Source organism: Globicephala melas, chromosome 13 (genome assembly GCF_963455315.2).
Source record: "Globicephala melas chromosome 13, mGloMel1.2, whole genome shotgun sequence".
Lineage (NCBI taxonomy): Eukaryota > Metazoa > Chordata > Mammalia > Artiodactyla > Delphinidae > Globicephala > Globicephala melas.
The window spans coordinates 46,982,995-47,009,192 of record NC_083326.1 but is presented as its reverse complement, the minus strand read 5'-3'; the positions used below and the strand labels follow the sequence as shown (position 1 = coordinate 47,009,192).

The 26,198-nt window shown below is 43.4% G+C and overlaps 1 protein-coding gene across 3 annotated transcripts in view; it reads right to left on the bottom strand.

Annotated features, from left to right (window-relative positions):
• The window catches only part of KCTD1 (potassium channel tetramerization domain containing 1), a 182,327-nt gene that overhangs the window by 27,732 nt on the left and 128,397 nt on the right, over window positions 1-26,198 (bottom strand). For all 3 annotated transcript variants that reach the window (XM_060310468.1, XM_030876455.3, XM_030876453.2), the window contains exon 2: window positions 16,410-16,588. In XM_060310468.1, coding sequence (XP_060166451.1) covers window positions 16,410-16,588 — 179 coding nt within the window. The remainder of the gene's footprint in view (window positions 1-16,409; window positions 16,589-26,198) is intronic.

Below are 26,198 nucleotides of genomic sequence, written 5' to 3'. Positions count from 1 at the left end.
TCTTCGTTGCTGAGCGCGGGCCTTTCTCTAGTTGCGGCGAGCAGGGTCTTCTCTTGTTGCAGAGCATGGGCTCTAGGCGCGCACGCTCTAGGCGCATGCCGCGTAGTTGCAGCACGCAGGCTCAGTAGTTGTGGTGCATGGGCTTAGTTGCTCCGTGGCATGTGGGATCTTCCCGGACCAGGGATCGAGCCCGTGTCTGCTGCATTGGCAGGCGGATTCCTAACCACTGTGCCACCAGGGAAGTCCAAGCATATATTTTTAAATGTCCATAATAAAAAGTTTTTCTTAAAAAAAGGGGGAGATTGGGGCTTCCTGCAGGAGGCACCCCTGTGCTGGGTCTTCAGGATCACCAGGTATAAGGGGAAGGGCACAGGGCCTTGGAGAAGGGATTTCAGGCAAGAAAGAGCCTGTTGGGTGAGGTGGGCAACACCAACAAGTGAGAAGCATGTCTCTCAAAGGGTCAACCTGAGCAGAGCATGTGAGGCCACAAGAGCTTGGCCGTGGTGCCTTCAGTAATATCTCGGAAGCCCCTGGATGTTCAGCTCTGACTCACAGGCCTGGGTTGGAATCCTGGCTTTACCATCTTCAGGACCAAATCGGTTTGAGTTTTGATTTCTTCATCTGAGGAATGGGATAATACCCTGTCCAAAGAATTCTTACGAGGAATAAATGGATGTCTAATACGAGCTACATTTACCGAGTGCTCCACATGCAGGGCACAGTACTGAGCCTTCACAACAACTCTGCTAGGTAGACACCATCACCCTCGTTTTACAGGTGAAGACACTGCAGCCAGTCCACCAGCGCTGAGGCAGTGGGACTGCAGAGCCCAGCTCAGGGCCACTCCCTTACTGCCCAGTGGTCGCTCTGCCTCTCGGTTAAGCCTGGGCTCCGTAAATGTTGACAGATTTTCATCCTTTGGAGATGACATGCAATGCCCAAACAGAATCCGATGGTATATAAAATCCTGTTGTGCATCTTAAATCGGAAGACTTTTTATTTCTTTGGCTGTGCCCCCGGGCATTCGGGATCTTAGTTCCCATACCAGGGATCCAACTTGCGCCCCCTGTGGTGGAAGCACGGAGTCTTAACCACTGGACCACCAGGGAAGTCCCGGAAGACAACTTTTTACATCACCTGGTCCTGCTCTTTGGTTTGAGCAAGTGTCTGTTTTAAGATGATTTCTAGGGCAAAGGGCTACTTTTTAAGGTCAGTCCTGGATCAGAGCATCATGGTGTCCCATGGGAGCCCACTTTGGTATTTTCGGCTCCAGCGGTTTCTGTTTAGGCTTCCCCTTGCTTTCTCTGTGGGCAGGCAAGCCCGCACGTGTGCACCAGTCAGCCCCCCAGGTCACCCCCACTGCTCCCAACGGGCTGTTCTATATTTGGAGGTATTTGTGACACACTCCTTTTTTCTCTTGACTTAAAACTCTAGAATATGTTTTCCATTTTACAGTAATAATTACTATTCAGAGAAAACATGTTATAAAACGTTTTTTGAGTTTGTGTTAGGCATTCTGCTAAAAACTCTATGAATTATCTGCTTTAATCCTCACAGCAATGGTAGAGTATTTACAGGTGATACTTCGATGTTAGTGATGGAGAAACTGAGGCGCAGAGCCACCAGGTCACTGCTGAACTATGCAGCCTCCCGTCCTGGAAGAGGGAGGGCCAGCCCAGCCTCGACACTGTCTCCGACTCTCAGTGTCCGTCTGTCCCAGAACACTTGCTCCTTTCCCACTCAGACACCTCCTGCCAACCTTTCTGCATCCTGCAGCTGCACTCCAGTTTTCTTGTTTCCAGTTTCTTGTTACATAAGCAAACTCTTTTGCATGTGTTCCCGTTGAATTTAACTTATTTTTGAGTGACTGTTCTTATTCCTGGGATTCTGAGTTAGCCCTAGCTGTTGAAGGAGTGCCTTCCTATATGATGAAACATTCCTGACTCTTCCATTTGTGCCCTCAATCTCCCTCATAAATGGCATGAACTCAGCCCATCCCCGTGTGGCTGTGCTCTCCCAGCGGCCCCACTCTCTCCACCATACTTTGAGGCTATCAGTAAAAACAGGATGTGGAACGGAGCCTGTCCCTATTTCCTCTGGTATCTTACTATCCCAGGCTGTTGGGACTGGCTTACAGGACGTCACAGCAGTCCTTTCAAATAAAATCATCCTATTAATTATATGACACTCGGAGAGGGCTAGGGCGAACCCAGCTGTTTCTATTTTCAATTTAACAATTTTTTCCTACTTGTAATGGAGCCAGCAAAACAGAAGTTTACAGGGAAGTATTTACATATTTTGCTTAGTACCTAGAAGTGAAAAAACCAGAGGCTTCACACAGTGCTTAATATAAAAAGAAAGGACAAGAAAAATATAATTTACTTAAAGGCGAGGTAAATGCTTTTTGAAAACCTAACAGAAGATGTATGGAAGAAAGTAAGTGAATCTATACTGTCTCCTTTGTACCCCTATCCTGCTACACACACACACACACACACACACACACACACACACACGTCACTACCAACACCATTCAAGAGTCTTATGAGTATCATTCAAATACTCAGGAGTATTGAAAGGTGGTTGGATGAATGAAAATGAATTATTCTGTCACTGTATGACTTCAGAGTGACTAGGAGGCTTAAAAGCACTTTCAGAAACTAGGCTTTTGAGTTTGAGATGACGAAGACAAAGGGAGGAGATTTAGCCCCAGGACTGTGAGTTATACCTCCTTAGAAGAAGGAAAGAAAGTTGCTAATTGGACAAGAGTCATGTTTACAGGGCTTCAGAAGGATCTACACATTTGAAAGAATATAAAAAATGTCCACCCTACCCTTTTGTTGGAAACACCGTCTAATTGCCTCTTCAAACCACAATGCACGTTGTACCTGGTTGGCTTTGTACTCTGAGAAGCGTAAGATTTCGAATTGATGTCGCAAGATTATTTACATAGTCACCAAATCAAAAGTGACATGTGAAAAATATGAAGTTTGTATCAGCTCGTGATTCAAAGACAACATTCTCGGGTGTGTGGGGTTGAGAAATAAGGAAAGTGGCTGTTCACAGCACCTGCCTTTGGCTGTACCACGGTCAACGATGTGCTGTCACAGGTGTGTGTCTTGTGCAACCGTCCACGCCCTTCTGGGGCTCAGGCTTGGTTTACCACAGTTTAAGAATTTACCCAAAGGCATCAAGCCGACTCGCTGGGCGGTGGGTGTATCTATCGATGTTTCTTCCCGTCCCTTCCAACAAAAACCAGAACCAAGCCCTGAGCTGCAAAACATTTGAAGAAACAAAAGTATCCCAGCTAACGACAAGAATTTCTCATGTTTCTTCTTCCTTTCTGTGATCATATAGAGAACGGGACAGACTGCAGGAGTCATTTGATAACCATTTGCTTCCCCTATCTTTTGTTCACATAACTTTTCATTTGCAAGTCCTGAGTGAAAGTACACTAAAGCCAAATCTGCTTTTACAAATAACTACTCTCTCGAAGCTTTTGCGTCTACATAAAGGATTACAGATGGGTTCTTCAAGAGCCTGTCAGGACGTGTGTTTGGAAATACAGGCTGTGTCGTCACTGTTGGGTTTCTGTGATCGTCACAGATGTCTGCCAGCGTGGAGACCAGAGCTTCATTCACACTGATCATGGCTCCCCAGGTTTGCTTCGCTGTTATAACCTTTATTCTGGCCCATTTTAACGTGTCCAACAATTTTCTCTGAATTCCACCCTTCATGCCACCTTGTTCCTTCTGTAACGTATCATCAAAATGGTGATGTTGTGATGAAGTACCTCAAGTACCACTAAGATCATGAATCGGCAGGATACACTCAAAAGATCCTTCTTTTTTTCTTTGACATTAACTCTCTTGCACCGCTTTGAGACTAGAAGGGTTTTCATTTTTTAGGTAAGCTCTGAAGCTCTCAGGAACTTCTAAGCTGTTTTTTAAAAAAAAAAAAAAAAATCAAGTTTTGGAGGGGTGGCAGGCACCTAGCCAAGCCCTAATGAGGCTGGGTGGGAGTTACGGAGCACGTTCAGCTCAAATCATGGAAACAGGTCTGGGTGAGTTCAGATTCACCTCTCGGTTATGAAGCCCTCTGAACCTGGTGAGTTCCGCCACTGTTTGAAAGTGGTGGTTAGCTGTTACGCACAGTTGTAATTTACCTTCTGAATATGGGGAACACAATAAGAAAAGGTGCACAGGGGTAAAAATAATCATTACCACCAAAAAAGATAAACAGCGAGGTCATTACTAAGCAAATCGACACATGGCATTTATGTGGCAGCAGGAAGCCATTATCCAAGTGACTGTGTCATTTCTACTGACACTGAATCTTGATTAGATTCAGACAGTCCAGCAAAAAACTGTTATAATGGTGGGACTGAAGAAAGTTTTGGGGTTTTTTTTAACTTTTTTTTTTTGCAAATGGAATTGCCACCCAGTTGGAACTTCTGGGTGTCTGCCTTTGGAGTATGACCACATGAAATGCATATGCCTTGTAAGAGCACAACTGACTTCTCATCCCTCACCACCTCTCACATCCCTCATCCTCCCACCAGGACCACCCTGGGCACATTAGAAGCCACACGTCAAGCATTAGGCACCCACTTCAGCTTGCTATTTTGGAGACAAATCGTTGCTACTTTCTATCTCCAGGCACCTTGAGAGTAACCCTTCAGAAGCATAATATTGATAATTCATCAACTTGAGTCAATAAGTCCTGCATTTCTAATGAAAAGAAATGGCATTTTAATGGGTTATTTATATACTGATAATAGAACAAACTGGCAGACATGGCAGACGCAGTGAAACGGACTCTTCTAAGACCACAGCTCAAGTTTCAGCAGAGGGCATCTGGGTGTTCGGTGGACCCATAAGGGAGCCTTCAGTGTGACTTTCAGAGTTTTAAGTCCTCAGAGTTCACATGCAAATTATAACATCATGTGATTTTGTTTTGAATAAATGCTTCTCTTCAGAAATTAAGGGAGGGGAAGTTTATTTTCTGCATTGGCTTAATAAAAAAGACTCCCCCAACTTGAGAATAACTTGTGCATTGTTTTATTCCAGGCAAGAATACACACAGCATAGACACCTCGCTGTATCCTGCACAGAGAGATACAGAGAGATTTCATCTCTCTGCAGAGTAGACCATAGCGGTCTGGGAAGACGGAATTAAGAGCTATATGGTAGACACAAGCTCTGGGGTGTGATATTCGGCCCACAGAGCTCTCTACATAGCCAAAATGCGGTTTGTCTTTTGGAAATTCACCTAAAATTAACGTTGGTTCTCATTTGCCATAAAAAAGCTCTCAAACGAAGCCCTCAGCCAGAATCAGAGTTATGTGACCAACAGAAACTACAGGATTTAAGGAACCAACGTCACAGGAGATATGTGAGCTGGGCTGTGGAAAATAACACTGTCCATTTTAAGCCCTTCTACTGGACCTGTTCTCAAGAACACAGTAAAGTGGAACATATTTTTCACATATTAACCTTGTAGGAAATTACCAGAATCTTCTACGAAATACCTATGAATTAACTTTTTCGAACAAGTAAATAGAACATATAGTTTATTATCAAAGTACTTCTTGTATGATGAGGCAGGAAACATGAAAGTACAATAACGAACACAGGGCAAAAACAACGCTGGCGTTGCCCAGTGACACCATTTATCACGACAGATCAAAATGAGCACAGTCCGTATTATTGTCCCAAGTGCTGAGAATCCAGCCAGAAGCACTAAGAAAAGCCTCGCTCCAACACTGTGTCTCTAGCCACACCACCGCTGTCCCCGCCATGCTGCAGGGGGATGCATTGCTGCTTCACTGCCCTCCTCTGCAGATCTGTGGCCCAAACTCGGAGATGCAGGCGGATTACCTGGATGCCAATGAAAACTGCTCATTTCCCTCACATCCTGGGATACAGATGGCGGCCGGAGACAAGGAATCTGCATTCTTTCAAGCATCTGGAGATGATCCGAGGGGCTCAGGGAGGAGGGGCTCAGTTGGAGGAAAACATTCTGAAGGCAGGTGTCACCCTTCTGTTAATCTGGCTCATTGGTCTCTGGGTTGTGACTGGATTGATGTATTCCCTTCTCCTTACCTTTTCCCTTCAGCGTAATTAGCCTAGAAAATTCCTTTCTGGTCTCTCTCTGCCTTGAAGGAAAAAGGATGTTAATCTTTGCTGCCCAGATTGGACTAGGCTTGCCGTTACGATCTGACATCACTGTTAGCACCTGATGATTCAAAATGTTTGACCTTCACACTGCAGCAGCCCTGTGATGGCTGAGCTGCTCCAGGTCAGAACAAAACTCACTCAAGTCAACTAAGCAAAACTCATTCAACATTCGACCAATATTTATCAAGCATTGCCAGGCACAGTTCAAAGCACTGAAGACTACTGGTAGATGTATTATTTGTTTTAAAACTTAAAGCGTAAGCTTAGAGGGCATGTTTTAGAAATAAATTTAAAACTTTTTGAAAACAATTTTTCTGATTGGTGCAGGCACGTGTGTTTTGTGCAGTGGTGTGAACCTGCGATAGTTTGCTATATCGCGGGGCACTCGGGTCCGCTGCTCCAGTAGCAACGGGAAAGGGAGGAGGCCAGCAGAGAGGCGGTGACTAACACATCAGTGGACCTAGATGCCCCTAACCTGATTAGCAGCCCTACGTATCCTGGCACCCGGTAGACCACTCCTTCCCGTGGGCACAGCGTGCTGGGGCCGAAGCTGGTCACTGAATGTTGTGCCAATGATTTTCTCTTCACAGGTCAACCCAGTGGCCATAAGCAGGTGGCAAGATCACTGGTCCAAGGCCAACTTTGTCCCTTGCTGTGGGATGACTGTGTGCACTGGACATGGGGGCATGAAAAAAAGAGCTTCCTGAAACCCACAGGCAAATAAGAACAAGATTCATTTATCCCATTGCCCAGTCTAAGGCGGTGCTTTGCAGACTTTTTAAAGTCATGACACACATAGAAAATGATAGCACTGTATTTGTATGACACTGGACGGCAGGAGACCAGGCCGGGAGCTCCGGCACCACGGGGGTGGCAGGGCTCACACATGCCCCAGCACTGACCCAGAGTTAGGTGAAGGCCACCTGGAGAATAAAATAGCTTGAGATATTGTAGAAGAGCTGTCCCCTTGGCTAAAGCTCACCTTTAGAACACAGTTCCAGAAGGTGGGAAGATGGACTGCATAGCTGAACACGGGAAGCGTTAGCAAATCCCATGCCCAGGTCCAGACCAATGAAATCAGAAACTTTGTGGGAAGGACCAGGTTGTTTTTTGAATCCCAGTTGATTCTAACATGCCCCCAGGATTGAGAAGCATGGCTATAGAAGAATTAAAAAACCAAGGCCCTGGAGTCAGAGTGGGAGTTGGAATCCTGGCTCTTCCCCATTTGCCGAATAAGACTGAACACGTTGCTGAGCCTCGTAGAGCTGCGTGTTCTTATCTGCAACAGCGCCTCCTATAAATAGCTTATGGCGGCGCACGAATGATATAGGGAACGAGCCCAGTCCAGCTTTAAACGTAACTTTCTATTTTGAATAGCTTTATTCAATTACTTGAGCTTCATTGTTTTGAGGATCTGGCCTCTGGGTACAGAATCTTACCCAGTAATTAATCCATATATCAAGCAAACTTGTGAATGTCCCCTGTGCCAGGCCCGATACTAGGTACCAAGAACACAAGGATGAGAACTAAGTAAGAAAGAGTTTTTCAGGAAGAGGGTTTCTAGCTAAGCTGAGGCTGAGTTCTCGGCAAGTGAGAAGTTAATAAGAATCGAGAACGTGACTTACAGTCCTGTCCTGAGTTGTTTCACGCTGAATACCCAGTGTTACTGCTCTGCCATCAAAGGCACCAGCACCATGTGGGGGGCGCAAGGGGGCCCTCACCTTCCTGGTCTAAGGATCAGGCTAAGGGAGCCGCCGGCCTTGTTACTGTTTACCTCCAAGGGCCTTCTGCCCACATTTATTTTAACATCTGTTAACTCCCTACTTTGGTCAACACCAAATCTAACTTCAGTTACCACCGACTGCAAAATTACAGAAAATGTACCAGAAACAATATCACGGTTGGGACTTCCCTGGTGGCGCAATGGCTAAGAATCCACCTGTCAATGCAGGGGACACGGGCTCGATCCCTGGTCCAGGAAGATCCCACATGCCGCGGAGCAACTAAGCCCGCGAGCCACAACTACTGAGCCCGCATGCTGCAACTACTGTAGCCCGCGGGCCTAGAGCCCGTGCTCCACAACAAGAGAAACCACTGCAATGAGAAGCCTGCACACCGCAACGAAGAGTAGCCCCTGCTCGCAGCAACCAAGACCCAATGCAGCCAAATAAAGAAATAAATAAAATAAAAAGAAGTGACATTTGAACTGAGTTAATATCAAAAAAAATATCATGGTTAATATAACTAGCAAGGTGATCTGAAGATGATGGTCTGGGCTGGAGCTGTTCCACACCCATAGCCCAGACAGTAGACTTCACCCTGTACTTCCCTCCTGCTGAGATGAAGGGTGAACATATGTATTTGCCACACATCAGATAACAGGAGGTGAATCACAGAACTCAGAAGAGGCCGTTGATAAGGCGTGACCTGTGATACTGAAGCAACAACAATCTGCTTCTACATCAACTCTAAAATGTAAACTAGATTTTGTCTTGAAAATGTAGACGAACTAATAAAGATGTATCCTGAGGAAACAAACCATAGAATAAAATTATCTTTAGACTTAACACAGGAAGCAAACTACAACCCAAGGCTATTCATCCCGTTTTATTTTTCTTCCTACTTTACTTACTACCAACTCAAATATTGTTAATTGATTGTTTACTTGTTTATTGTCTGTCCTCTCCTGCCCCCAAGTAAACGACAAGAGAGCAAGGACTTTTGTTGGCCAGTGTACGCCCTGGTTGACAAGGAACACAGAATAAATCTGTAGAATGAGAAAAACGAACATGACAGGGAAAACTACAGGCCAGTACCTGTAACATGGCTGCATTTTTCTTTAAATGATTGTCGAAGATAAGACTTGATGAGCTAGATTACTTTAAAAGCTAGGCCCATGTTGTGCCCAAGTGGCAAAGAAAGTTTGCTGAATCTGCCAGCAGTGCAGCCTAAGTTACTGAAGCTGGACTTTCAACACTAAACAGAAAATCCAGTTTCATCGTTTTGAAAAAAAAAAAAATCTTTTGAAGCTGGTTTCATTTACTCTTTGCCTATATAAGTGAGGAGCGGTTTTGGAAAAGCATTATTGTAAGATGAAAAGAAGAAAGAGAGCAGAGGAAAACTTGTCCCTATAATCCTGGAGAAACTTTCCATTTTTCATTGGCCAAGTGCTTTTCCTCCTTTTAATCCCTCCGTAAACTAATTTTCTTTTTTTTTTTTTGGTTTTAAGATCAACCAGTCAGAACTGCTCACCATTAGACTGTCCTCATTGTATGCATTTCCACAGGCGTTTTCCCAGCAGCAGGGATACGTTCTCTTTTTCCATTTGTGCTGAGACTATATATGCCAGGTTGATGTCCACTCATCTAAAAACCCCCAATAACCTATTCTGTGATTTTTTTTTAAAACTTGAGATAGATACTGAATTATAAATCATGCTGATCTAAAGAGCAGGTCATAATAAAAAGCTTTGTATTCAGTGCCATGCAATCATTCTGAAAGAAAGTTCAGGGAACTGTTTGGCCAGCAAACAGGATGCATTAATTTGGGGGCATTTTTGTTGAGATCCTGAAGCGTGAGCCTGTGTGATGACAACGTGGGACGCACCACGTGTGTCTAGGGACCGTAGCGTGAACTGGAGCTGTGAAGTCAAAGCCAGAGCACAGAACCCCCAGCCCTGACACGGGATTACAGAAAACTCCCGGGGCTGGTGCACAGCAGTTACTCGGAAATCCAGACATTAGAATTCAATTGTCCTGAGCGTGCGGACCAACCCCTTAACGTTGCAAGTGCCCCACTTTTCCTTCAGTGCAGCTCCACGGAACCACCCTGGAATGGCCAGCACATCGGGGGTGAAGCCTGTCAAAACCAGATCTCTACTGGCAAGGCACACATGCCTGGCATCGCCATGCTGAAGCTCCAGATACACACACCCCTTGGGTGGCCATGGGTGTCGACCGCAACGTTGAAAGCTGAGTCTCTTGAGTTTTGCAATTACCTACATATGCCAGTGTGCTTAGTAACCGCTGCTATTTAGGAGAGACCAATTCAGCATAATCTCCTTGTGTCGGAGTTAACTCATGTACTTGGTTTAAAATATACAAAAGCTCTGTCAAGCAGGCAGATTGGATGGCTCAGGGGATTGTAACAGGAGACTGTGTCTTTCACCTCTAGGTTAGTAGCTCTTTTAGCTAAGATCCCTGCCTCACTGCCACCCCATAGGTGTGGTTAACCAGCAGTATCTGCCCACTTCTTGGTTTAAAAAGTCCACATCTGAATAACCATCAATATAACTGCTGTTAATATTGTTTTCATTCGAGGTGACAGTAAATGATGACACAGACCTAACTTTGAACTCAGACTTACGTCTTCTTTTAAAGTATAGAACATTTCTTTAATATCACACACACGTGTGGCTAAGAAGATATTTCACTGTCAACAGTAGGAGATTTTAAAGAGGCCATGTACTTTGGTACCAATATTACTTACTTACGACAAATTAGATACCTAGATTTTTTGTTACCAATGATGTTAGTGGGTACCTTGGATTTCTGAGTCAGATATGATCAGGTCTGTCCTTAAAATTTGGGGGGCTCAGGGCAAGAGTACAAGTGAGGTCCACCTCCCATATGTCTAGATATTTACAACTTAGAAATCAGGGTAACAAATTGTTAAATATCTTCTATCTTCTTTGTATATCTATTTAAAAATATATATATTTTTGGGTTTACTTATTTGATGTAAAATTATTGCAGGTCTGAACTGGGTGTTTTGTTTGGTGACGGCAATTCAAAATAGCAACCAAAATTGGAGACTTGTAGGCTCCCCTGAAAGGGAACAGTGTTTTTCACTGAGGTGGTGTGGCTCAGCCTCTGTCTCATAAACACTTCCAAAGAACTGTTTTGCATCTCACACGAAATGTTGGTAAAGACAGACCACACCACGGATGTATGCAGTACTTCAGTTAATTTGAAGCCTTTATGTCCAGTCCTGTTAGCTAAAAACAACTCAATAGGCTTCCCTGGTGGCGCAGTGGTTAAGAATCTGCCTGCCAAGGCAGGGGACACGGATTCAAGCCCCGGTCCGGGAAGATCCCACATGCCGTGGAGCAACTAAGCCCATGCACCACAACTACTGAGCCCACGTGCTGCAACTACTGAAGCCCGCTCGCCTACAGTCCATGCTCCGCAGCAAGAGAAGCCACCGCAATGAGAAGCCCGCGCACTGCAACGAAGAGTAGCCCCCGCTCGCCGCAACTGGAGAAAGCCCACGTGCAGCAATGAAGACCCAACGCAGCCAAAAAAATAAATGAAATAATAAATAAATTTATAAAAAAATAAAACCACCCAGTAATGGAAATGAATAACAACATAAGTAATTAACCTTGTTGTAAAATATAAAAGTCAACTTGCATATTGAATCCGTACTCAGGGTGTACAAGCCAAAGAAAAGAAAAAAATAGGGCATGTGGAGGCACAGACAGTGGAACCGGGTAACCTTGCTAATTAAAGAAATGAAGATCCAAATGTATTTTCTTTGGTGGAATGGCCATTATGATATAGCATGGGAGATTCATTAAGTAAGAGGCCTATGTTCAGTTGGAGGGACCATACAAAGCCATATGGTTAAAATCAGGACCTCTTAGGAAAATCGCAGCGTTTCCCGTTTCACTGGTCTGGGGCATTGCCTTTCATGGCCTTTTGATGCTTTGCAGGTGCTTCTAATGTTTAGCTGTGTGGTCCAAGGTACCACTTTCTGGGGACAACGTTCTAAAGGTAGCCTTTAGCCCAGAGGACAAGAAATAGAAACAGAATAAAAAATCACCCACAATATTTCAAAATGGAGTAAAGGCCCTTTGCAGGACCTTTGAAATTATAGAAGGACACTTTTAGGATCACTTGTTACAAACAACTTAGTACTTTTACACTACGAATCTCCCCCTGAAATCCTAGAAAAGAAAACCAAGGAAAAGACCCTTTTCCCCACTGGGCTACACCAAGGAAAGTGTGAGCGAGAGAGGAACCAGGGTGCTCCAAGAGGGAGAGGGGGCAGGGAGTGGTCCAGTAGGATGAGACGTATTCAAGACAACCAGAATCTAGAGAGCTCAACTTGGAATTACTTGGAATTCTATGGTCAGGGGCAACCTAATGTCCTACAATTTATCCCCAAAAGGTTGATATATATGAGAGATTTTCCCAGAAGCTGGAAGGAGCATCTGACATCTGCAGAAAAAGCATGAAGAACTATTTCTTCCCTATATCTTTGACTACTGAAAGTTGTGGATGGGTCCCATTAAACTGACTGCTGCTTTGAAATGAACATTTAATTTCTTTCCAAGCACCCCCCCGCCCCCTCCCAAATCCAAGAGGAAGCAAAGCAACACACGGTGGTCCATTCAACATCCACAGCATTGTTTTCCAGCCAGTGTCATCTGCTTTAGGTGTAAGCAACAGAAACATAAATTACTTGTAGGGCTTGTTTCCAAAAGTTTGGACATAGGCTTAAAAATATCTCCTAACAAAAAAGATGATCTTGGGATAGCTTGGCAGTTCCAAGACAGGTGGGGACATTAAAGGTAAAGGACCAGGGCTTCCCTGGTGGCACAGTGGTTGTGAGTCCGCCTGACGATGCAGGCGACACGGGTTCGTGCCCCCGGTCCGGGAAGATCCCACATGCCGCGGAGCGTTTGGGCCCGTGAGCCATGGCCGCTGAGCCTGCGCGTCCGGAGCCTGTGCTCCGCAATGGGAGAGGCCACGGCAGTGAGAGGCCCGCGTACCGCAAAAAAAAAGAAAAAAAAAGATAAAGGACCAGAAGGTGCAGGCAAGGAGGCCCTTGAGCCTTTATAAATCCAGGCAAGTATCCAGAAGTGAGGCTGTTTCTGTGGTCTAGGAAATGAAGGAATGGGATATATTTGGAGTTTGGAAGGCAGTTGGAAAAGAAACAATTGCTGGGTTTGGCAGAAGATTAAGTATAAAGGCAATACAACGTGTTGGGCACAGGGCCATGTCGTGCTTTCCATAATCACATTTAATCCTCCCAATAACCTTGGAAGAAGACGTATTTGTGTCTATTTTACAAGACAGAAGACAGGCACTTAGAAATTGAACCTATCCATGGCCAAACAACTATTAAATGGGAGCGTCAGCATTCAAACCTGGGACTAATGAACCACATATTATTTTTCATGTTGCTCCCAGGACACTGGGAGCACAGAGGTGACAGCGAAGCATAGAGAAAGGTCAAGAAAGAAAGATGAACAATTTTATCTTTTCTAATTAAGTTGGTGAAAGAGAAATTCAATTTATGATGCGTGTAAGCATCAGGTTTCGGGAGGGGGAGGTTTAATGAGATTTTTTTAAAAATCTGTGCATATATATAGTTCAGTGCTGTGCAACAGCAATAAAGAGTGAGACACGTCTGTAATTTTGTGTTTTCTGGTAGCCACATTAAAAGAGTAAAAAGAGGGGCTTCCCTGGTGGCGCAGTAGTTGAGAGTCTGCCTGCCGATGCAGGGGACACAGGTTCGTGCCCTGGTCCGGAAAGATCCCACATGCCGTGGAGCGGCTGGGCCTGTGAGCCATGGCCACTGAGCCTGCGCGTCCAGAGCCTATGCTCCGCAACGGGAGAGGCCACAACAGTGAGAGGCCCGCGTACCACACAAAAAAAAAAAAAAAAAAAAGAGCTTAAAAAGAAACAGGTGAAATTAATTTTAATATATTTTATTTAACTCTATTATTATTTATACGACTCAATATATTATCATAGTATCACTCCAACATGAAATCAATATAAAATTTTTGAGATATTTCACATTTGGGGGGCACTAAGTCTTTAGAATCCAGTGTATATTTTACACTTAAAGGACATTTCAGTTTGGACCAGCCACACGTCAAGTGCTCAAAGCTGCACGTGGCTAGTGGTTCCCATATGAGACAGTACAGATACCGAGAGTGCTGAATCCGTACTGAGATCCATGAAACGCGATGCACGTCTCAGGGGGAAAATAATAAGGGACAAAAAGGGGACTCTTAGAAATACCCATGGAAAGATGGCCTGAGGAAGGCTCTCCAAAGGAGACACTATCAGAGGTCTTTAATACTGCCAAGCATCGACACGAGTGAAATGGCAAATGACTTGCGAGAGAGGAACTGAATTTACAGAGTCCCTCACTGTCTATCTTATATCACTGCCAATACGCCAAGTGACACCGGTGAGCTTCACAAAAGCCAAAACCCTCGTGGGCCTTAGGCAGTGGGAAGAGACCCACCCAGCTGCAATGAGCACGAGAAAACCTACCATTTATACCACATGCAAATAGTGTAATGACTAACTTCCCTCCTGTATCACAGTCTAATAATCAGACTGAAGGAAAAGGCCGCCAGATCAGACCAGTGCATTCTGCTATCGTCGAAACTTGCTTTTTGACTTATGTTGGTTTGGTGACTTGCCCCCTAGAATTAAGTGTTCATCTGAAGAGGCACAGTGATTTTCTATTGTCGATGTTGGTGTTAGAAGGTTAGAAGGAATGGAAATAGACTTTTTTTTTAAAAAAAGAACCTCCTTATATAACGATACTCTTAAGAAATACAACCATCATGTAACAATTTTGTAGCATCCAATAACAATGCATTTAGGGAGGGTGGAGACTCAGTAATACTAACAACTGACTGATATGATCATTTCATTTTAAAATATACATTTAAAAATTTTTTTTTATTTTTTTGGCCATGCTGCACAGCTTGCAGGATCTTAGTTCCCTGAGCAGGGATAGAACCCATGCCCCCTGCAGTAGGAGCATGGAGCCCTAACCATTGGAACGCCAGGGAATTCCCAATATACAGGTGTTTTGGGTAACTGAATTTATAACATCTGCTTTTTAAAAATCATTTCATGTCTATTGTAGAAATGAAATCTGGAAATTGAGAGGGAAAATATTTCATCTTTTCTCAACCTTCACATTCCTTCATAAAATATCAGATAGTGAAGTGAGACTAACAAAAACCACAAAAGCAGTCTTTGTGCAGTTATGACAGTGATTTGTATGTCAGTGCTCTCTTCTTAGGCTGTAAGTTACCTGATACCTGTCATATTGTAGGAGGTTCTCAGAAATGCAAAGAGTGCTTTTCTGAAGCCCAAGTGCTATGTTTCCATTCCATTTGAGCAGAAACAAGCAGAGAAACACCCTTTCTCCTGACATCAGCCTACGTGAGCTCATGCCTCTTCCTCTACCCACCAGCCGAGTGGCCCGAGGATAAATTCCCTAATAGGATCTGCCTCAGCCCCCAGATCTAGGTGGAGCCAGGAGGGGTGTCTTGGGGCACAAAGTAAATTGTTTCCTTGGAAACTCCTTTAGAAAAGGCTGGGTGGCAGGACTTCCCTGGTGGTGCAGCGGTTAAGACTCCACGTTCCCAGTGCAGGGGGCCCGGGTTCGATCCCTGGTCAGGGAACTAGATCCCACACGCGTGCCGCCACTAAGAGTTCATATGCTGCAACTAAGAGTTCATATGCCGCAACTAAGGAGCCCACTTGCTGCAACTAAGGACCCACCTGCCGCAGCTAAGACCCAGCCCAACCAAATAAATAAATAAACTTTTAAAAAAGAAAAAGAAATGGGTGAGTGGGGCGTGGGAGGGGAGTTCTCATCAGTGTGGTGTACACGCCCATTTATAAACCACTCTCCCCCTTCATACCCTTTTCCTATTTGCTTATCTGCCTCGAGCGTTCATAACTTCCACTGCCCTTCATTTTTTTTTCAAACAAGGCTATCTTTCTGTACTTCTGCCAACTGTTCTAAATATACTGCCCTACTGATAAGAGTCTCTCTTTTTTTTTTTTTCTCCAGTTCACAAGTTGGGCCAACTATAAAATTCTAAGACTCGATAAGAAAGTGTGTTTTAGAAGAAGAGGACAGAAGAAAGGTCAGGGGTAGAAATCATCATCCTTTGTTTACTACGCTGAGAAACGTGAAGCTCTCAGAGGAGTGAAATATCACAGAACCCCATTCTCAGTGACACTTTCACACGTACTCGGCTAATCTCTGGATCAAACCCTGACTCGTAGGAGATTTACGGTCATGTCCCAGAGCTGCCTCCATAACAGGTGGCCCACATGATGCTTTCACGTCCTACCCCTGGCCCTGGCGAGGCTGCACTGCTAAGCTGGTCAAAGGAAAAACAGTTAGATCATCAAATACATGCACTCTGGAGCGTGACTTTGCGGCTTTTCGGATTACCTTGATTCGGGGTATTTGGTGAGGGTGGCCAGGCTGCTGGTGTACATGTGGCCGCCCACGTCGATGTGGACGGGTGCGTTGGATTTTGTGAGTTGTGCTGGAGTAGGAATGCCTTGGTTGTTCAGTGGAGATGCAGGAGATCTAGTGATCAGAGGTCTTGACATATTGGGCCGACTGTCCTATAGAGAGATAAGCAAGTTTAGACATGTCTTCTTTTGTGGAGAGAAAGGAAACCCATACATCCTACAGAAGAAGCCAGTGACTAGTGTTGATATTCGTTTGGCAATAAAATCTGGAAGATCAGCAAGCTCTCGCTTTTGTTGTAATGAATATCAAAAAGCCCCCCAACTCTGTAACAAAGAAAAGGAAAACTTCCCATGCTCGGAATCAAGGAGCTGAGCTAATGTTCATTTCACATCATCCCACACACTGTGATGGCTTATTTAACTAATGAATTCTCACATTTAACAACTGGTTAATGGCACGTGGAGAACTACTATTCGTTCCAAATGAAAAGATAACACTTAAAACAGTCCACTCTAAATAAAATACATATGCTTTATCCTTCTCTTGGAAAACGTCCTTACTGCTGTGGGCTCGGGACAAATTCAGACCTTCGGCACTTGGGTTCTGCAGAATGTTTTCTTCAATTTCTATGTTCCAAATCAGGAAGAAGAGGACATGACTGGTCTAGCCACCAGCTCACATACTCAAAGCAACCTTGCAAATAGGCACCAGAAGTTCATCCGTCAACAGATGAAAAAAAAAAAAATCAACCCACACTCCACCCATCTGGTTCCTGTTTCTCTCCCTATAAGACTATGGAGCTGAGGACACTTAGAAAAGAATGTCCCCTCCAGTGATTAAGCATGTGCTTGGGAGCCATGAGCAAGCCGCTCTTCTGCATGCTGGGCTCCTGGAAGAGATCAAGTTCCCAAGGTTGGGCTGAGGCAGACGTTCGTGTACAATGTGCTGCCCCACAGGCAACGGTACCACAGGAGCAAACGGAGCATCACGTGACGGCAGCGAGAGCGTGCTAAAGGAACTGTACTCTTGAGAAAATAAAATATGACATCCTTTCCATGGATACAATATAAATATTTCAAACACTATTCAGACATGGTTGATTGCTTTTAAATTAGAGCCCGAACCACAGACAAGTCAAGTCAGGTCTCTGGCACTCAATGAAGGGGGTCAAGTATTTAGAATCTACGATTGAGGAATAAGCTAAAATAGCACTTATGTCTGAACTCTGCTAGGCGAACGCCACAAGGATACTCGCAGATTTATAACTTAGCCAGAGATTGTTTGCAAACATGCAGACAATGTGTGGTAGCGCCAGTGATAAGGCATAATAAAGGGATTTTGAGAAATGCCTTTGATGGAGATTACAAACGGGAAGTCATCTAGTTTTTGTGCATAAAGCCCAGCATGATGAAATATAAATTTGCAAAACATCCCAGATTTTATGATCCGAAACAGCTTTAGGAGTTACCTGGGGCACAACTGTTAGACAAGTTAGCATTAACCACACGTCCAGGCAAGACTGGGAACGCACGTGCTTCCTGAAACTCCGCATCTACTGTGAACGGGGTGGTGATGGGGCCTTTACACAAAATATTGACCACCTGTGTGGTGCTTTTCTCCAGGCTGAATTAAACAGAGCTCAGGAACAGTCATAGAAAAAAGAGCTAATGTTTTATTTCTTAAATTGGGTGGTGGGTTCGTGGATGTTCACTGTGTTACCCTTATACATTCCTGTATATTTTTAACAATGCAAAATAGATATTAGAAAACACAAGGGATGTTTGTAACACAGAGAGAAAAGTGAAAGAGGTACTGGATAGGGGAAAAAACTAAAAAACAAGGACACAGTTGGTAGGAAATATAAAACAGTTAAGGCTGGGAAATATTCAAAGTAGCATTTTAAAATTTGGGTGTCAGAAAATGCATTTTTCCTTTAAAAATACAATCATATAACCTCAACTTTTAAGAGCTACGTACTACCTGACTTCCTTTTAGAAAATGATTTCTTGGCTAAAGACACACACACACACACACACACACACACACACACACACACACACACACACACACACACATCCCCGTCTCGGTTGCAATTCAGTCCATCACAGCACTGCATCTTCTGTAATAGTTTTTCAGTTGGACACATTCTATATCCTGCCTCTGGGTGCTCGGGCAAAAATGAACAGTTCTGCAGGGTTAATACTGTAGTTAGACTGTGACCTCACTCAGCAGCTCTAACTCTGTGAGGTCTACGGAGAAGGAGGAAAAAGTGAAAGCATAACTGATCGGTTGAAGGATTCCTGATTTCTCAGAATATATACCATGTACGCTGAAAATCGTGTATGTATAGATCTTACTAAATTTAACATTAAACCAGTGTTTCCTCAGTTGGGGGGTGAGGGGTAGTGGGGGGATTAACCCTTAAGGGCAAGGAGGAAGTTTCCTAATGGCTTGGCTCAGGCAGACGAGTAAGACTTTTTTTTTTAATTGAAGTATAGTTGATTTACAATGTTGTGCTAGTTTCAGGTGTACAGCAAAGTGGTTCGGTTATTTATATGTATACACACACACACACTTTTTCAGATTCTTTTCCCTTATAGGTTATTACAAACTATGAAGTATAGTTCCCTGTGCTATACAGTAGGTCCTTGTTGGTTCTAGTAAGACTTGTCGTGTTATAATTGGTCCTTGCTGAGCCTTCCTACCTCTTCTCCGAGGCTCTCTCTTCCCATCCTGGGAGCTTTCTGTGTTCCGTATTTGTCCCGTTGGTTAGATCATTTCTAAAGCATTAACTGTTCTTAGCTAATGGAGTTAAGGGTTTCCACTCAGTATTTTCTGCACTGATGCAGGCTGAAAGAATGCATAGGCTGGGCTGGGGGAGCATATTTGGGCCGGTGGTCTTGGCACTTGTAGGAGACCCTCGGATCTATTGCATCAACTCCAGATGCTTCAGCGACACAACTCTGGCCACCTCCTCCCCTCACCAGTGACCGGAACTGAGACTTTCTCTTTTTTATCTATAGATGCTGAGGTCCCGGATGGGATGCCTGAGCCTACAGAAGCCACTTCCCTCCCAGCCTAAGGATGAAGCCAATGCCCAGGAAGGCTGATCTGGGTCCTCCCTGGCACTGCTGAGACACCAAATCAACCAACTCTCAGCCTCCAGTCTCTTGATTTCCTGATACTTGGGAAAATAAGTTCATCTTTAAAGCTGGTCTGAGTTGGGATTTCTGCTACTGATCCTGATTCCTACCCTTCCTGGATACAGCCGCCTCCCCAAGAGGTCATTCGGCTTGGTGAGACTTGGCCTGTGATGCCAAGAACAGCTGCCTGCTGCCAGACGCAGCAGAATTTTCTATCATATTATCGCCACTCTTCAACTACACTTGCCCATTTTTAATTGCTCGCCCAGCACCATCTCAGTTTGTATATGTCTTTTAGCATCTCACTTTGGATGAGACGAAAACCATGAACTTTAACCAGAGAGAGTGCAAGCGTCTGGATGTGCCAACATCACTGCTGGAGAAACAGCTCAGAGCACTGAGGTGTATTCGGAAGCGCGGCCAGACAGAAATGCGTTTCTGCTAATCCCCCTTCTGGAACAGACTCCTCATCCGGGTGGTGGGCTGGGGGAAGGAACCCCACTCTAACATTAAGTTACTGGGTTATTGCCCCTTCCTTGTGCAGCCCACTGTTCCTTCCCTCCATAGTACCAGGCAGTGTCCCCGGGGATGGGCATACACGAGCGGACAGGACAGGCTGGTCCTGTTCAGTGGGAGAGAGAAGCCAGGAAACAGGTAGGGGAAGGCCAGCAGTTTACTGTGGCAGCTTAACTGCAGGGATACATAACCCAGTCTTGGGGGGCTGGGAGGTGGGATGTGGAAGGCTCCCTGGGGACAGTCTAAGCTGAGATCTGATGGATGAGAAGTCAACTCACAGTGGGATGCAGGAAGGAGAGCACATGGTATATTCTAGAAATTAAAATTTCAGTACACTGTGAGAATTCTTCCACTTGTTTTCTTCCCAAGTATGGAGGGAAAGTGCAGGAAACAGAAGCTTGTAAGACAATGGTCTGAGGACCACAGAATTAAATGGTAACTTACAATGAAAACATAAGTAAACCCACCATAACATCCTTAGGAAGGGAAAAGGGGAAGAGGAAGAGCAAGGAAGCTCATAGCCAGCTTTCTAAACAGCGCTGTCCAACAGAACTTTCTGCAGGAATGGAAACAATGTTCCGCATTTGCACCATTTAGTAGGGTGGCCACAACCTCATGTGGCTTTTGAGCCCCTGAAGTGGGGCTAGGGCAACTGAGGAACTAAATTTGTAATTTTAAGTTATTTTAATCAATTTAAATTTTAAGGTAGGTAGGCCAAGTGTGGCTCGTGGCTGTCATATTGGACAGCAGAGTAAACTCTACTTGAATTTTTCTTAATCTATGGACGCCCAAATCATGATAAACTTGAACTTATCACTCAGGGAGAAGCAGGGACATTTTAAAGTGAGTACAAATGGTCTATGACTGCCCCCCCACCCAAAACATGCATTTCCCTCTCCCCTTCTAACAGTATTTCTTCCTATTTTACTGATTTTATGAAAATAAAAGAGATTAGTAACCACACAGTGGGGATGCTGCACACACATCTCTGGATCTCGGAGAGCCAGTCCGGAGACATAAAAGCACATCCCGAATGACTCCCTTCCCCTGAGGTGACAGACAGCAAAAGGAATCTGTGATGACAAAGCTCAGAACACTGGCCACCTTTTCTGGGGAGTGGGGGGTAGCTGGCTAGGAGGGGATAAGAACAAGCCTTCTGGAGAGCTAGAAAAGTCCTGAATCTTAATCTGGGAGGTTAAACAGTTGTACATGTATGTATGCCTAAGATTTATTCACTTGACTCTTTTTTTTTTTTTTTTCGATGTGGACCATTTTAAAAGTCTTTATTGAATTTGTTACAATATTGCTTCTGTTTTATGTTTTTGGTTTTTTGGTCAGGAGGCATGTGGGATCTTAGCTTCCTGACCAGGGATCGAACCCGTACCCCCTGCATTGGAAGGCGAAGTCTTAACCACTGGACCGCCAGGGAAGTCCCCTATTCACTTGACTCTTACATTATACTTAAAAGGAAAATAAACCAAAAATAGTCTTGGAAGAAACTCCTCCAATCAAAACACTTTCCTGTTCAGATGGTTACTCATTTAAATTTCTGTGAAATACAGTCTTCTTTTAAAAGCCAAAAAGACGTTTATTATTCCCTCTCGTAGGATTCACCAAATCTGACTCTAATACCCTGACATGAAACAGCACCTGACATTCTATTTCTAATTCTTCTTTCCCTCATTTCTATCCTGTAGAGATTTTCCAGGCATGTTGATCAGTTTATCTTTAAAATTTCCATTTCCCAGCTGCTTTCAGTCTGCGGCTTCCTTGTAGCTTCATCATCTATCTCACCTATCCAGCAGAGCGGCAATGATTTTGGGGGAGGGATTTGACTTCAGGCATCTTTCAAAAGAAGCTAATGAAAACTTTGCCTCCTAAATCTAACCTTGCTGTGTGCTGTTCAAACAGGAGCCCCAGGGGCACCGCCTCGAACAAATGAGCTAAAGTTTAAACTCAAAGTTTTAATGACTTTATTTGTTAAGAATGTATGCTCCTGTCTCATGTCACGTTTCACTATCAAGTAGGACTATATTACCTCTATCACTGGGAAAAGAAACAGGTTTCTTAGGGATACTTCCAGAAAAGCATGTCTATAGTAAAATATTTACCTATATTATTTGATATTATAATTCATAACATTCAATAGAGCAGCGAAGGAATTCAACACAAATCATAACTGTTCCACGTATTTCAGCCTGAGTTTAAAATACGTGTATTTATATCACACACACTCTCACACACATACTCAAGTAGCTTCTAAATTATATGGAATGCATGGAGAATGGAGTGTTCTGATTGATTCTGTTTTCTGATAGTTGGCCAACCATTTAGGCCATGAGCCTGCAATCAAAGTGTCTTAGACCAGGATCCTGATTCCTAGGAAGGAAATCTGTGATTACCTTGGGAGGGTTAGTTTAGAGCTGACACAATCCTGTTGGACTCACAGTCAAGGTTTTTTAGAGAGAAACATCCCTTCACTGACCATAGTTACTCAATCGGGTAGTAAGACTCTCAACCATAATGCCAACATATTTTGTAAGGGCCCTCACTGTTCCTTCATTCAAGTAGCATTGATTGGGCTCCTACTATGTGTCAAACTTTATGGTCTCTTCTGACTTTAAATAGCAGAATGACCCTGGAGAGAGAGAGAAAAAGAAATCTTTTCTTATAATTTCATATAGGTTTAAAAAAAAAAACCAACCAAGCCCTAGCATTACTTCAGAATTGAAGATTGTTTCTGTCAATCTCTGAAGTCAGCAGAGAATTAGGCTGAAAAGTCTTCTGAACATCCAAACTTGATATCAAATCTTCCATTCACTTTATTCACAGGAACTCCCTTCAAACTCATAGATCCTGCTTACTCTTCATTCAGAGACGCATAACAAGTGTGGTCATTGGTTTTCTAGCCTATACAAGAATCATCCAAAATTAAGTCATCCCCAGGTCAAACCCCAGACTAACTTAGATTGGAAAGTATATAATATATTGAAGAAAATTTTCTGCCCAAATATGGTAAAGAAAAACTTTTTTTAAAGGTGAGACAAATTTCAAAAGTTTATATAGCTGGGAAAAAAATCACCTACACAGAACACCTCAAGTGTACAGGAGAAAGAGCCCTGGTTTTGGGAATCTGAAGACCTGGTTTGAGTTCAGGTTCAGCCTTTGTGTCATCTTGGAGAAGTTACCAAACCTGTGGAACTCTAGTTTCCTCATCTGTAAGACAGGATGAATCTTCCCACCCCACAGAGAGATAAAGCTGGCAGTGGGTGAGATGTTTGTGAAGGCATACGATACAGTGCATGGCACAGAGAAAGACAAAGGAAGTTTCTTTCCTTCTGCACGTGAAAAATGAAATTTAATACACCAGTACACCCGATGTACAGAGAAGATGTCTGTGGATCCAGTGAGAAGTATAGAGAAGTTTTAAAGCAGTTGAGGAGGTAAGACCCATGGGTGAGAAAGGCAGCGTTTTACACTGATAAAGTACTACATAGTGGGATACAGATAAATAAAAACAAAATAGGACAGAGCATAACAACATGTGAGTTACGTGCTTTGGACAAAACCTATAAAAGGAAGTAGAGAATGAGATCATCCCAGTAGGTTCATAAATGAAATGGCACTTGAGCTGTATTAATATTTTTTTCAGATCAAATCTTAATTTCACAGATTAAAATAAAACAGAAATAAAAAATAGGAGACTTCAAAGTTGTTTCAAAATGACTAGCAACTGTGTTAAATTAATCCGCAATTACTTCCTAATCTGAAAAAGCAAAATGTTACTCTTCTTGCCTTGGGCCAGGAGTAGGGGTTACTATTGTTTATCTATTTTAATGCACAATCTTTGCCAGATATGGAGTGAGTGCCCTCAATGTGCCTTTTTCCCCTCCAGTAATGAAATACACATCCAAGAAGTTCCTGTATTAGATTATCAAGCTGGGACCATGAAAAGAACAACCATTTGCCAAGATTTCTCTGTTTTTTTTTTCCCCCAAAAGCAAAGCGAATTTGTAAAAAGGGAACATTTTGATAGAATTTTGCTGTGTTTATTATAGCTGGATTAATTTTTAAATTAGATTTCTTAGATATTTTTAAATGTACTTAAAACATCACAGAGTATTTTAAAATAGACATTGTAGCTCAACTATGGATATTACTGCTTTTTAAAAATTAAAACATAGCATTAAAGCGAAAGCAGGCTCCGTCACAGTTCTATAGGGAGAGGCCACTTTTTGCAAAAACATGTGTATGTACCATGAAAAAATTTGAAATTAAATGCACCAAAATATTAGTAGGGGGCAGGAGTGGGGGATGATGTTACAAGAAAATTTTGTTTTTGTTTTTTTCTCTGGTGCTTTATGGTGTTGAACATTTATTACTTTTGAAATTAAAAAAATATTATTTTAAACAAGGAGAAAAACAGCACTAGTTTGCTCAATCAGATCCATTAGTACATACTCTTGGCACACTATTATATCTTACTTTCATAATCAGCTTTTTTTGGACGTTTTTAAATGAAGGACTGAATGAAGCAATACAGAAAATTAAATGGGCCTCAGGTCACGGTAAGCCCATATTTAGCTGACACAAGCCCATTTAGTTTGATCCTGAAAGAAAGGGGCAGGGGCCTATGATTTCCACACTCTTGGGAGCTATCTGGTCATCTGTGCCCTCCCCTAGGTCCCCTCCATTCCCAGATCTAAAACCCAGCAAGATGATAAAAGCCGCACACGCACACCTCCTGTGTTTCCAGAAGTCGCTTCTGCACCTGCTTTCTTGGAAGGAAGATGCAGATGGCAGCAAAGGTTGACAGTGAAACAGTACCTGACACTCAGAGAGGGCCTAGTCTGAAACCAGAAACCTCTGCACAATGTTAAGTATTATCGCCATTTCACAGAGAAGGAAGTTGACTCTGAGGTCAAGTGGCTTAGCCTATAATTATCTAGTAATGAATTTACTGTGATATTTTACACGCTAGCCATTGTGTACCAGGATACGGTTACCACTCTCTACTACGAGACGATCCATGCCCTGGTTTTCACAAGAGAAGGGAGAGATTTGTGTTGCTCCACCCACATTTTTCCACTTGGTCTGTTTTGGGATGAAGACAACTGGCTGGAGAGTTTGAAGGATGGATGGTTAGTGGTCAGGCACAAGGCAGGAGCCAGCTGGTCTAGGAAGTGGACACCTTCCCCCCAGCTCCTGACTCTGTTTCCCCGGCACAGAAAATTGGCATTTCATTGATTGCTCTAACTGCTAGTCCTAGATGTTACCTACAGGACACATCTGCCTCTAAATAAACAATAAGCTTGACTTACTGTTCTCTTCGATGTGGTCATAAAAATTCCTTGTCCGGTAGAGTGTCAAAAGCTAAATGGGTGCCTTCTAACCTTAACTGAGTCCTTAGAAATCTCTTAAGATGCCTATTTGTTTGACCTTTATGAGAAACACTTTTTCTTTTGTTTTTGGCCATGCCTTGTAGCATGCAGAACTTCCTTGACCAGGGATGGAGCCCGTGTCCCCTGCATTAGAAGCGCAGAGTCTTAACCATTGGACCACCAGGGAAGCCCTGCTCGATGTTTATGCATTAAAAAATAAAAAATTAAGATACACAAATTTGTAAGTATGCTGACTTACTCTCATTTACATAATAGGTGTGTTCAAAAAGCTCATTTGCTCACTTGTTCATTCGCTGAGAAAATGTTGGCTCGCTAACCTGTTTTGTGCCGGGCTAGGGTACTGTGGAAGTGAACAATTCAGGGAGTGAGAGTCTGATTTAGGAATAAACCATATACACAAGGAATTCCTGATGACACGAGAGCCCCATGTAAAAAAAAAAAAAAAAAAAAAAATCAAATTATATTTTAAATGTCCCGAGAACTACTTAAGCGAATCATTTGGAGGGCAAACAATACTTTGGTACAGTAAGGAATGAATCACTCTTGGTTTTATGAGCCCAGAGTACATTATTTTTAAATAAGACATACCTGTTAGTTAGTAATTCCACATTACAAGGATCATACTCCTAATTTTCGACCCAATTACCTTTTAAAAAGGAAACCAGTCACAGTGTTTCTAACAGTGCTGACATCGACCGAAG